General features: G+C 53.4%; 3 protein-coding genes across 3 annotated transcripts; 1 reads left to right on the top strand and 2 right to left on the bottom strand.

Annotated features, from left to right (window-relative positions):
- Positions 1-162: 162 nt before the first annotated feature.
- NCS54_00300700 (UBC core domain-containing protein) lies at positions 163-703 on the top strand (the record flags this gene model as incomplete). The annotated part of the gene is made up of 3 exons (XM_053148594.1): positions 163-315; positions 384-589; positions 640-703. 3 exons carry the CDS (start codon positions 163-165, stop codon positions 701-703), a joined length of 423 nt encoding a protein of 140 aa, XP_053004569.1.
- A 663-nt stretch (positions 704-1366) lies between these two features.
- NCS54_00300600 (Hypothetical protein) lies at positions 1367-3961 on the bottom strand (the record flags this gene model as incomplete). The annotated part of the gene is made up of 1 exon (XM_053148593.1): positions 1367-3961. The coding sequence occupies one exon, from the start codon at positions 3959-3961 to the stop codon at positions 1367-1369; it is 2595 nt and encodes an 864-aa protein (XP_053004568.1).
- Positions 3962-11507: 7546 nt separating this feature from the next.
- NCS54_00300500 (AA-permease domain-containing protein) lies at positions 11508-13335 on the bottom strand (the record flags this gene model as incomplete). The annotated part of the gene is made up of 4 exons (XM_053148592.1): positions 11508-12214; positions 12266-12708; positions 12761-12926; positions 12975-13335. The coding sequence occupies 4 exons, from the start codon at positions 13333-13335 to the stop codon at positions 11508-11510; spliced, it is 1677 nt and encodes a 558-aa protein (XP_053004567.1).
- Between the last annotated feature and the right edge of the window lie 92 nt (positions 13336-13427).

Here is a 13427-nt window from a genome sequence, read left to right as displayed (position 1 = left end):
CCTGCCCCGCGTTCCCATGTCTTGGACCGAAAGTTCATAGCCCAATATCAACCGCCACTACAACAACGTCACCCCCACGAAGCGATCTCCCCCTTCCACCTCCTTTTCTTTTTGGTTTGTTAAAAGGGTTAGTTTGTGTACGGAGGAGAGAGATACGTCACAATGTCCGCCAAGGTTCCTCGCAACTTCCGCCTGCTGGAGGAGCTGGAGAAGGGTGAAAAGGGTCTCGGCGCCGAGGCCTGCAGTTACGGTCTTGAGGATCCCGAGGATCTTCTCATGAGCAACTGGAACGGCACCATCCTCGGTCCCCCTCATGTAGGTCCCTATTACAGGCCGCCGTGTCGCTTACAGATAATGCGGCAGCTCAGCTAATATGCTGGTAGTCCGTCCACGAGAACCGCATCTACAGCGTCAAGATGCACTGCGGCCCCGAGTACCCTGACCTCCCTCCCACGATCCAGTTCGTCAGCCAGGTCAACCTGCCCTGCGTCAACCCAACCAACGGTGTCGTCGATCCCAGCCAGCTGCCCTGCCTCGCCCAGTGGAAGCGAGAGAACACCATGGAGACGATCCTCATTGAACTGCGACGGTACGGAACCTCAGACATGGCGCCAGGGAGCTGGAACTGACATGAACTAGATACATGGCCTCTTCCCACAACAAGAAGATCCCCCAGCCTCCCGAGGGCTCTACCTACTCGTAAACCATTCACCACGTAACAAAGGTGTCGAAATTTCAAGATGAATCTTATCCATTTGGAGAACAAGGAGCCAGCTGCCCCTCTCCTCGCTATTCTGCGGTATTCGAGAACGTTATGCGACTATCGCGAATTACAATATGATACACAAACTTCCACCCAGAATGCCCCCCTTTCAGTCATATTACAGTCCCGTACCTATCCGTCTTGTTTCGCTTTTCGTCACGTTCGTCAAAAGAAATTGCTGCCGCTCCGCTCCGTCCTTGAGGACCATTCCCACGTCCAATGAACTCGTTGTTTCAGGCGACTCGAAGCAGTCGGCATTTTGTAGAGGTGGTTTAGAATAGAACAGTTCAGTATCCAGGGGATAGTTCGTCGCAGTCGGGCATAGTCGTCAAGAGAAACTCCATCCACCAGATGCTCCCATAGCAAGGAGCAGTCCACAATGATGGTTCGCCTACTGCTCCGGAAAGAACCCAGTTGAAGTATCCTGAAAGAAACAAATCTTAAAGAAATCATCGCCGACAAAGGAAAGGTTGTATGTATGTGCGTGCGATCATGGCTGCGATCGAGGTATCCAGGAATACTCCGGTTTCTAAAATGCGTTGAATCAAGAAAAGAAAGGAAAGTGTTGTAGAACGTATCGTCGTCCGCTGGGGACGTGTGAAATTAGTCCTCGTAACCCCATCGCGCAGGGCCAACTGCGCTCAACCGAGCCGTCTTCTTGTTGACTGTTGGCCGACGGGGAACAGCCGAGAGGGCATCGGGGGAGATGGGGCTATCGGGGCGAGGCACGCCGACCTCGAGAGTATCGGCCTGTCGGTTGGGGCTCTGCTGGGACCGGCTGGGTCGGCGCTTGGTGCTGGTTTGACTGTTCTTTCGGTCACTGTGACGACGCTGCTTGGCGTACAGAATGACCTCAGACACAATCTCTGAGTCCTCAGACTCGTTTCCGTACTCATAAAAGTCGCTCAGGTCGGGACTCGGCTCAGCTTCATCGATCGAGTGCTCTGCGGCAAGGGGGGAATCGAGATAGAGGAGAATGCGCTCGTGCTGGTGGTGGTCCTTATGAGGCTTAGGTGCAGCCTTTTTCATGGATAGTTGAGGAGCGGCAGAAGGGGCTCGGGTCTCTTTTACGCTCGTCGACTTGGCTGTGGGCTGTGTCTGGTTGGCACTATGGCTCAGGTCGAGGACGGTGGTGCCATCTGCAGCAACGGTTGTCTTGTCCTTGCAAGTAGGAGGAGCAGGGAAGTCAAAGTCAAAAGAAGACTCAGTGATGGTGGCCTCGGAAGGCTTTGATTGATGACCTTTGGGTGCGAGCTTCTCGTTCCGGGCGCCTTCGTCCATCTCATTGAGGAACGTCTCACGCATGATTTGCCTCTTGTGACGGAGAGCAGCCAGAAGCATCTCCTCCTGGCGGGTGACGGCCATGAAGCGGTTATGGCTTCCGTGACCATCGATAGAAGAGTGAGCGGAACGGATGTAAAAGTCGACTGAGCTGGGGCTCAAAGGAGGCGTCGGTTGGTCGGGATTGGTTGTTGTCGAGTCGCGAGGGACATACTTCCGCGCAGGGAGAATGTCAACCTCAGCCTCTGGCTCGGTTTCTGAGGATTCCACCTCCTTCTCTGGCTCCGAGTCTGTTGTAGCTTCCGGAGGCCCGTGGGCAGGGTGCATGGTGACAGCCTTGGCCTGCTGCAGGCCGTAACCAGGCTTGCTCTGCCATGTCATGGTCGTGTTTGCCGACGAGTTGGATTGCATGCTCGACACACGAGAGGGTGATTGACCAGCGGTTCCCTCTTGGATGGTGTTTGTAGAGCTTCCAGATAATGAGCTTGACCGAGGGCTGACAGCGGGAGGCCGGTGGTGTCCATTCGGGATGGTCAAGTAGTTGTTTGTGGCCGCAAAGCTCGTTCGCTTGCTTGACCTGCTAGACCTGCTCAATCGCCTTGAGCTGTTGTCGGCACTCTCGGATGTCCGAGATGTAGCTGGCCTATAGTCAATAGATGATCCTGCGTCAGAGTGCGCATACTCGGGCACGGAGGCAGCGCCCTTGCTCGATGAGTCCATATACTCGTCCTCCTCAGAGTCTGATGAAAGTGAGAGCACGCTCTTCTCCTGAAGATCCGACTCCTGGAAACTCCTATCGGTGCGTTTCGATGCCTTTGACGTGCGCGTGTGCCTGCTGGACACGCTGGCAGCGCAATCGGTTGGTGAAGATTGGCCAGGCTTGCTCGCCAGGATGGCCTGGGGCGTCTGGGGCAAATGGCGCTTGGCATATTGTGAGACGATTTGCTCATCATGGTGTGCCGGCAGTGCAGGGTGATGCCCTTGCTTGGTGTGGGTAGTTGTCGGCTTGGGTTGAGGTTCCGTCTGCTTCGGCTTCTCCGGGGGTTCCTCCATCTCATGCAACTCTTCATCCATGACCTGGCGGAACGACATTTGCTCATAATGCTCATACAGATTAGGCAGTCCGTTTAGATGACCGTGTCCACGGCGGTTGCTGTCACCCGTTGCAGGTCGATTTATCGTAGGTCGGTTTGTCTCAGGTCGATTCGTCTCCGAATGTAATGACCTCAGACTCTCCTTTGTGGGCCGCTTTGACAATTTCCCTCTTAACGAGGGCGTGCTCAACGGCGACAGAATGGAAGGTGACCTAACGACTTGGTCGGGCCCAAGAATAGGGCCCTCCCAAGGCTGGTTTTCATTCTTCTTGTTCCGAGACCGGCCCATAAGGTTGGACAGGTCCAGCTTGGCGGGCTTCTTCCTTCTCGACTTTGAATTCTCTAGCGCATGGTCCATATCCAGCATCCTCTGCGCCTTGGAGGGAAGACCCTTGGCCATGGCTGAATTCGACGTCTGCTGGGAGATGGACAGAGGCTGCTTGGACTTGTCGTACCACGAGTGAAGGGTGGAAGACGACTGCCGTTTCCTAAGGATGCTCGTCATGTCCGAGACTCCGTCATCGTCGTAATCGTCGGTGGGCGCTCCATTGTTCCTGAACTGCCGGGGCACAATCTCCGACTCATCTCCCCATTCGCGACCACCACCGCGCTGATGCCTCGCCGACGATGCATATGTCGGAGCATCAGAAGTATCAGTGGCAGCGACGCTAACCTTGGAGCCAGAAAAGTCTTCCCACTGGTGAGGAGCATCGATATTGAGAGCGGTCGCGCCGAGGATCTTTTGGGCCTTGCTCATAGGCGGGGCGGTGACAGTCACCTTTGGCGGCTGCTTCTTGCGGCCGTGAAAAGTAAACTTGGCCATGATTTCTCACGGGTGCCCTCTTATTTTTCCGTCCCCAGGTTGGATCGTCAGGTTCCCCCCGGGGATTCTACTGTCAGCGCAAAGTCGACGGCACGGAGAGCAACATGTGCGGAGGAGCGGTGTCGATGTTGATGGTGAAGTTGCTGAAGCGGAGGTCTTGACTAGGTGGCCAAGTGATCGATTCGGTATTCGTCTCAGATGCTGCAATTATCGGTCGTATACTGTCGGTTCGTCTTTGTCCTTCAAATGCCGGCTCATGGGCGTGGCATTTCGATATAACCTGAGCAAGTTCAAGCCGAGGATGGGTGTCTGATATGCAGCAGAGTACCCTCACGCCTCATCCAACACTCCTCTGTTCCTCAGCGAGAGCGATCGACGACGACCAGGACCGCGGGATCGGGCAAAGGATTGGAGGGGGAACTTGGGGAACAAGACGAACGAGGACGTCGAGATAAAAAGGGACGATTGTCCAAGCCAAGCAAGGTGGATAGGATGGAAGTGAAGTGGGCTTGCTCTGCTTGGGGGAGGGACATGGACATGGGCTGGGGTGTGAGCTGCATAGACACTAGGAGGACAAGGAAGGTACGGAGGGCGTGCAGGTGCGGGCAGGCACAGACAAGGATGGTTACGTCCTCTCCCTCTGTTATGGATGGATGGGTTTTTCCTCATCCAAATCAATCCCGGCCGCAATCTGCCAATCCCGCCCGAGCGATCAGGCTAAGCAAAAGAGCTCCTCTCCACCTGCACGCGAGAGAGGGCAAATGAGATCTAGCCGAACTTGAACGGGCTGGCAGAGGCATCCATCGACTGAGGAATGCGTCGACGGCGAGCTGCAGCAGCGTTGTTCTGCAGGAAGCAAGCAGGAAAGAAAGCAAGCAGACGCAAGTGAGAAACGTCCCGGCAGCGTGACGATTTGCCGTCAGGAAAAAGAAGCAAAAAATGTCAGAAGAAAAAGAAAAACAAAGAAAAAGTAACTTCTATCTGTCGGGTCCAGACGATTTGATGGCTTTTGGTGGTGGCGGTAGACGAAACTGGATCATCCACGGCATTCATTGGAGCAAATCACACACACACACCACACACATCAAAAGATGAGCAGCATGAACACCACGCGCACGGTAGTCGAGAGCTAAACCACTTGCTTCCCCCCCCGCCATCATTTCCATGGCAGTGAGTCTGGTCCGGGGCCAAGCCAAAGTCAAAAAGAGTCATGGCTTGCCAAGGGGCGTGTCCAAGCAGAGGTCAGGTTACCTGTCTAGGCCTGAGCTGGCAAGTCGGTGTAATTTGCTTCGTCGTATGGCGGTGCCAGGAGGTCTAACCATTCGTGGGATTTGCGTGGTATCGTACCTTGCAGAGAAGCCTTCCATTACTGTTCCATCTCTCCGGGGTCGCATCACGGTCAAATCCAAATCTGACGAGTCTTGAACTTGATCTCTCGCATGCGAGTTTAATCAGTCAATTCAGCTGTCGCGCTCCCTCTCTTTATTCCTAACATGCTCTCCCCTTCTCCCTCAATCTTTCTCTTCAGCGCAGCAGGGATGTGGTTTAGGCTAGATTGTGTTGATGGTGACGGTGGTGAGCCATGGATGTCCAGTCCAGGGGCCGGAGACGGCGACAAGACATGGACGATGGGCGGGCGACACGACACGGGGTGAGTCCAGTGCGGGTCCGGTGGGTGCAGGTGATGGTGCCCCGAGAGGATGGCCCCTGCAGTAGAGGATCTGCTCCCCACCCCCTGGACGCAGGGCGCTGAAGACTGCTGAAGACTTCTGCGAGGCTTGCCCGCTGAAGAAGGTCTTGGATGCTCAAGAGGTCTGTGTTGTACGCACGCAACAGCATGGAAATGATTCAGCTGCCGCCTTGTCCGAGCGTGTGGACGAGGCGGCGACCTGCGATGCCATGTGTCCAAGGGGAAAGGTCCAGGAACAAGATTGCTCGGCAACTCAAAATCACCGACAGTCAGGGATCGTGGCGGTCAGTCGTTGCTTCTTGCTCAGATCTGGCGACGATCTCTCCCTCGTCACGCTGTTCTTCTCGCATCCTCTCAGAGGTCTGCCACCTCCGCCATGATCCCAGCTAGATCGCCAATGACAAACCAGGGGGGTTGGAAATGGAATTGCTTCTGTGGCCAGCTTGGCTCTCGACCGGCTCGACGCCAATTCCAGCGTGGTGGGAAAGGCAGACGCCCAGCCGACCAGCTTGCCCCCCCTGTGCTTGACCTGAAGCACAACGGAGAGGCGGTCGGTCGGTGGAAGGACGAGAAGCGAGCGTCGGCCACGGGGCGCTGAGTAAGAGTCCCCATCCCATGGCGCCAAAGATGGATGCTACGGATGGTATGCAGATGACGGACTCTTCGTGCTTGGCTAGTCCGGCCCTACTAGCCAGAGAGAGTCCCTCTGGTGGACATTTCGGCTACTGGCGATGTCACGGTGCAATATGGCATATCCCCCGGATCTCCATGTCAAGAGAGCACGAGGTCGGGTCCCTCCCGAGGGGGCATGGCATGGCATGGGCATCAGGGGGGAATGATTGACATGACAAGCTGTCAGTTGAGTCTTGTCTCTTCCCTGCTCTGACGGAACAGCCGCAGATTGATTCGTGATAAATGATGGTGATATGGGTGAGACAAGACATGGAATACGGGAACCCCTTCCTCCACGTGCACGCTTCGATTGTGTTGGTTTCAGCTGCATGTTCCAACCCGTTTCCACAGGCCGCATGGGTTTCTATTCCAGAAGGACAGGACAGCTTCGCCTCTCGCCTGATCCATCCATCCAGCGAGCGAGCGCTGGGCTCGGCTGAGGTTGCGCGCCGTGCGTTTGGATGGCGCGGCACGGGACGGAGAGCCTCACTTTTTTACGCCGGGTGTTTTGTAGACGCTACAAGATTGCAGGTAGACTTTGAAAGAGTGATGATCAATAATCAATCTCTTTCAATCTATCCGAAAAGGTAGTCGTTTGTGTTTGTTAACTTGTGTAGATCTCCCACGATGCCACCTCACGGTCCAACTCTGTTGGCTCCCCCCGGATGCGGAGCAGACCATTGTCTATCACCAACCCAACTGTTGGACTCTCATCCTTGGCGACAATCATCCGAAGCTCATCGGATCCCCTCTGCAAGTCATAAACCCAACATCCAATCCAATACAGCACATCCTCATTTGCCTCATGTCAAATCCCATGCTGCCCATGTTATCCATTGACTTTAGTACGATCTTCGCCCTTCCCTGGCTTCGTGTTCATCCCCGCTTAGAGCCACGCGGCGACGCTATCACCAGCGCCAGCGCTAATAGACTAGAATAAGACGGCGGGCTCTTGGTAGAACCCGCGAACTCGGTTCCGTCGTCTGTTCAATTCATCCATCATGGCCGTCAACTTCGCTCCCAAAGTGCCCCTGCCCAGAGTGCGCATGACTCGTCTCTTCAAGTGCTTTCGCCCCCCCCGGCCTCATCGCGGAGATTTCATCTGCGGTGAAGACGGTCCCTCGTACATCATCATCATCACGAACTGCCTCTACCCGCAGCTCTGGGTGATCCTTCAGCCTGGGATTTGTCCGTCGAGGAAGTAATGTATCCGTAGTTTTCGCCCCATGTCCTCCCTACATATCCACCGTCCGTCATGACGCCTGCCAGGCCAGGGGTAATAATCCTGGGCTCCTCGTGCTTCGTTCCGTTCGCTTCAAAGACGCAAACGCAAACAGCCATGGCTGCCATGCCTCGCCATGCCATGCTGACCCCGTGCCGTGCCTGTCAATCAATGTCTGGGTCTCTCGCCTGACGTGATCTGATTCAAAAGACAACGGTCCCATCCAGCCTTGTAGGCACTTGCGGTGGCCCTTGCTGTTAGCGATTCATGCAAGGCCAGACTATTGAGTCAACGGGCACAGTTAATACCCTCTACTCGACTTCTCGTACGATGGTCGACAGCCAACGAAATTAACGAGCCCGGTGTCACAACCCGTCTTCCGCCTCCCGTCAATGTCTTGAGTGCCTGTCGGCAATCGTTGGATTTCAGCCTCCATGTGCGGCGGTTGCAATTGTCTAGGAAAAAAAAGCAAGGAGCCTCCGCGGCCCCGGACTCCGAAGAAGCACACAGCAAACAGCACAAGCACACGCCCCTGGAGGCCCCCAACGACGTCACCGCAGGACCCTTGATCGCCTGTGTTTGAGAGAGTGGCTTGAAAGGTCAGTTGTATCCAGCTGTCGTGGTTTCAGGTAATTATCCGTACCGTAACTGGGCTCATTATTCTGGCTCTCCCCCCTTTGTGCACATGGATCCGACACATCACAAAACAGTCCTTTTGACAATATCCCGCTGACAGGTTGTTTTTCCTTCGCTCATGCGCCTGCAGGCTTCCAATGTAACCCTGCCAGCCACCAGAAGCATCTCGCCCAATGTCTCTCAGTCTCCTGCAACTACAAGGTTGAGGTGTTTCCGAAGCTGTAAGGGAATCTGCGTTGGGGATATATTGCGCAGATCGCGAGAACCTCTCGACCGACTCTTTTTCATCTCGTCTCTTCACATAATGTTGTTCAAACACATGCTAAGGGATGAAATTGATCATCATTTCTTATCCACAGCGGCTTGTGGTCGCAAGCAACAGTGACATCTCACATGCATTCACCTTTCTTCTTTGGCTGTCCTGCGCCGACCTCACCCGCCAATATTTCCCAACGTTTGCTTTTCCTCATGACTCTCGGTTGCTCCCTTCGACCCGCGTGCGTCTCGTGATTCTGGGTCGAGCCCGCTTCTTGGCTCGTCTCGCTTGAGGGTCTTTTGCTACCACGGTTGATCGGCGCGGGGCAGTACCTTGAACGGCTTTGATCCTCCGCTGCTACGCACCTAGGCAATTGCTCCGTGTCTGGTGTTTGTCCCAAGTCGGGGTGTGTTTGGGGTTGAGACATGTTATCTGCGCAGTTTCGTGGCTAAATGCACCGGTAGCAAACTAACTATGGCGATGGATATCTACCTAGCAAGGTCAGGCAATGACGTTAATACTCTCGGCGGATCGGTTCGGGTAGAAGTCGCTATCTCGATACTGTAGATCCTGGATAGCTTTATATTGCTGTGTTACATGGCGACTTGCTTAACGAACCTCCCCAATCAAGAGGAACGTTACATGGTAATACAACGACTTGGCGCTATGATGTACTAATAACATTGTCCGTATTAATATCTTGTGGTTTTATTACAATACCTAGTCTTGAAATAAGGCTCACATCGAGATGCTGCCGTGATCATCGAGCTCCCGTCTCGGCTACCGATCATCTCTTGGCGACCATCAAACCCATTGATATTAATCTCAAGAGGCTGTTCATTTGTTTCTCTCTCGTTTCCAAATAAACATAACAACTGCAAACCAAAGCTTATCGTAGTGAAACCCAGCAAAGTAGTATTCCCTGGGGCAAACCTGTTTCATATTTGGACTTCACCCTTGACGCCATCTCTATTTTTGGCCCCGAGTTCAAAAATTGCCATTCCCATAAAGCAAAGCCCGAAAGAAAGTGACCATAATGTACCACCAGAAAAGAGCCAGTATTCCCAGTAAAACCCAAGGACGGGGTACGAGGCTCGCTAAGCACCGTCTAGAAGAGCCCAATTAGTACACAGGCGCCATCCCAAGCAACTCTCATCTCTCTGGTCTCCAAGATAAAGTTAGTATCAATTTTCGCGACAGCACTATCTTAACATGCCAGAAATATTTAACCAACCTAGCCTTGGTTCAGTGATGGAAGCCGGAGGCTTCGTAGCTGTTGACCTCTGGGTTCTCAGCGCCTCTAGGCGGAATGAGCTTGTTAGCAGAATCAAGCTCAAGCTCCTCCCCAGCATCATCTCCAAACGACTCAATGGCGTCCTCGTATCTTTCAAAGATTCTCTTGTTCTTAACCATAGCAGGTGTCTTCTTCTGAGCCATGTCCTTGTCTGGAAGGGCCTTATGAGCCATGGTCTTGTAGGCCCTAGGTTCAACGAAGACAAAAGAAAGGATCAACTTGACTTAATAGCAAGTAAACTAAGAGAATGAATGATAAAATAACAATCAAATCATTTTATCCTATTATCATGTCATTTCTATGAATCCTCTTACATTCTTTAGGCAAATGTCTGATCTTCTTTTGTGCTCCTTGTGGGGGGTTAACTTCCGCTTCAGGCCGTTTGTCGCTCAGTGTTCTCGCCGAAGGTGGTCACACCTCTTGCGATTTTCACCAGGTCTACAGAAACCTCACAAAGGATTGCCATGGGGTTTCCTCTGTTTCGTCGTCATCTTCCTCGTCAGATGCTTCCTCAGTTGTAGGGTCTGGGATATCCAAGAAGGCTTTCAGTCAGAGGTGGGAATCGCAGATTTCTTTGTTGTCATGTTCGAGGTTGTGAGGATGTACGTCGACGATGTTGAACCAAGGAACAAGGTTGAGCAAGGAAAACCTCGCGATCGCGCCGTGTTTGTGGGATATCTTCAGTCCCGCGATGCTTACGGGATGGTGGAGGTGGAGACTCAAAGAGTAAGAACTTCGCACTCGAGGAAAATCTTAGAACAGAGGAGTAGCTTAGACAGAACTGGGCCATGTTTGCGAGGAAAATCCCTGCTCGTGCCATGATTGTTCGACGTGGAGCATCCAAGCTTCGGATTACGAACGACAACCCACTCAAGCCAGCCCTCCCTGCAGGCGCAAGGAAAATGAACCAATATCTTCTATTCTCTAACCTAAATTACAAACGATGGGCTCACCTTGGCCCCTGGAAGCAGAACCTTGGAGCATGTCGAGAAAACGGCGACCAAAGCACGAAAGAGAAAGGCTGCTGCCTCTGCCGACACCCCTCAGGTTGGTTGTGAAACTGATGCCACTGCCTCGGACGAGGGCGAAGAGGAAGGCGATAGAGGTGACTCTTCTGGTAAGTTACGTGAAATACACAGATTGAATCCCTGAACTAACAAGGTTTTTAGGAATAGAGACTAACTTCCGCCCCTCCAAGGACAGCTCTACTATCGCGGAGGGAGACTGGATGATTGTGGATGTGAATGGCGAGGTGGCCATGGACAAGCAAGGGGGACTTCCATGGATGGGTACGACAAGGCGATTATGGCTGAGTAGACAACGCAGTCATGAAGGATGGCTAAATGGCTGTAGACGGTCTTGCTAATCGGACATTTTTGCCAAGTGAGAGGGGGTTGAAAACATAGGACCAGAGTCATGGGCATCAAGTTGCCTAGTATGAAACCACAAGGTTTTCGCAACTCATATTAGAACAACCCATTTTTCTCTATTTGTATTCCCCTTGGTTGACCCTAAGATTTGAACTATAGATATTGCAAGGTCTCTTCTATATCCTTGAGATTCAACTGTGGAAAAGTATCAATACCGCGCCATAGCTTCTTCTAGCGTTCTCAGCCTCATCCAGGGTAGTAGTCGAATCAGGAACACATCGCAGAACATTCACATATCACGGAAACAAAGACATTTTCAATATTCTCAGTCAATAACCGATAATCATATTGCATATTGCTAATCCAACTGTACAGCAAGTCTAGGCCTGCAGGTCGCAGAGACCAATTACCAAATACGCTCCCAGCAACGCTTCCAGAAGGGCATGGCAGCCAGCTCGCGGCGGTAGTTCTCCTCGATGCCGCCCTCCTCCCAGTGCTTGCACTCCTCGTCGATCTCCTTCTTTCCGCTGACGAGATCGGCCGTCTCGGGGTTGGCAAACTTGGTCTTCTTGAAGACCTTCCAGAAGACGAACAGGATAACAGCGTAGGCGTGGCAGAAGTAGCTGGTGACGAAACCCTGCGTGCTCCAGGGCTCAAACTTGTCGAAGCCGATGAAGATGAGGGCAACGGTACCCAGGAAGAGGCCGAGGTAGGCGGCCCAGGGGTTCCAGGGGGCAACGTAGTGGAGAGCAGAGTCGTCGAGGCCCTGAGCCTTGCGGGCGCGGTACCAGCCGACAAAGACGATGATCATCATGGTGTAGGTGGCGATGAGACCGGTGGTGGTGAGGTCGACGAACCAGAAGAAGACGGTAACGGAGGATTCGCCGGCGACGAGGAAGGTGATGCAGCTGATGACGCTGACAGTCATGACGCAGTAGATGGGGACACCGGCCTTGGTGCACTTCATGAGGATCGCAGGGGCCTGGCCATCGCGGGCAAGACCGTAGAGGGTTCGGGACGAGGAGTACAGGTAGGCGTTACCGCAAGAGAGACCAGAGGTGAGGATTAGGAAGTTGATGAGATCGGGGAGGCCAGTAATGCCAAGGTTCTCAACTACAGGTTGGTTAGTATTGTTACAGCCATACTTTCAATAACTTTACTCACTTCCAATGACCCAGGGAGAGGCAGCAGCACCAGCAGCACTGCTCTCAATGGCACCGAGCAGACGAGAATCCTCAGAGCTGCAAATAATACCGACAGCCAGGACACCAAAGACGTAGAAACCAACAAGTCGGTAGAAGATGAGCTTGGCAACTCGGGGGATGGTTCGTCGAGGGTTCTGGATCTCACCAGACGAGAGGGAGATCATATCGGGGCCGGCAATGGTGAAACCAGCGTAGAGGATAACCTTCCACCAACCGCAGAAGCGTCCGAGATCGCCCTCGGCGTGGTAGGCCTTCATGGCCTTGCCACCGCCCCAGTAACGGAATCCATAAGCGTCCTTCTTGGGGTTTCCACCGCACATGGTGATGAGGGTGATGAAGAGGAGACCGAACAGGAGGAGGACCTTGAGCGAGGCCATGATGAACTCGGCTTCACCGTAGTACCTGGGGTCTGGTTAGAATTTCTGGGGCAGCATCAAGCTTCGAAGGCACTTACTTGACAGCAACAACGTTAAGAAGGACGCAGACAACCATGGCCATAGCAACCCAAGCAGCAGGGTTGATATCAGGGACCCAGTACTGCATAAGTGTCGCTACAGCACTGTATTCGACACAGACCAGCATGAGACCAGCATAGAAGTAAGTCCATCCCATAGCGAAACCTATGGTTGTTAGCCCGATGCTTCAGTGATGGTTGGTTGTAGACTTACCGAGAGCAGGGTCGACGAAACGGGCAGCAAGTTCAAAGATAGATCCACGGATAGGAAGATAGGCGCACATCTCGGCCACGCACAGGTTGCAAGGCCAGACGAAGCAGACACCCCAGATGAGGTAGCCGAGCAGGACAGACAGAGGACCGGCCGAAGACAGGACACCGCCGATACCGACGAAAAGTCCTGTGCCGATGGAGCCACCGATGGCCATGAGCTGGACGTGACGGGGAGAGAGACCACGGACGGTTCGACCATATTGCTCGTCGACGTGGTTTCCATCGAGAAGGATACCAGGAGCAGTGTCAGAGACGTTGGGGGCCTCGCCGCCCTTGGCCTCGGGGTCTGTTGAAATACCCATGATGACTGAGGTTTCAAAGACTGAATATGATACAACTCCTCAAGACTTGAAAGGTAAGGTGGAAGGATCAATGTCAAGCGAGGACACCGGCT

The sequence above is a fragment of the Fusarium falciforme genome, chromosome 2 (assembly GCF_026873545.1).
Source record: "Fusarium falciforme chromosome 2, complete sequence".
Taxonomy (NCBI): domain Eukaryota; kingdom Fungi; phylum Ascomycota; class Sordariomycetes; order Hypocreales; family Nectriaceae; genus Fusarium; species Fusarium falciforme.
Note: the sequence above shows the minus strand (reverse complement) of the source record. Positions and strands in the feature narration are given on the sequence as shown.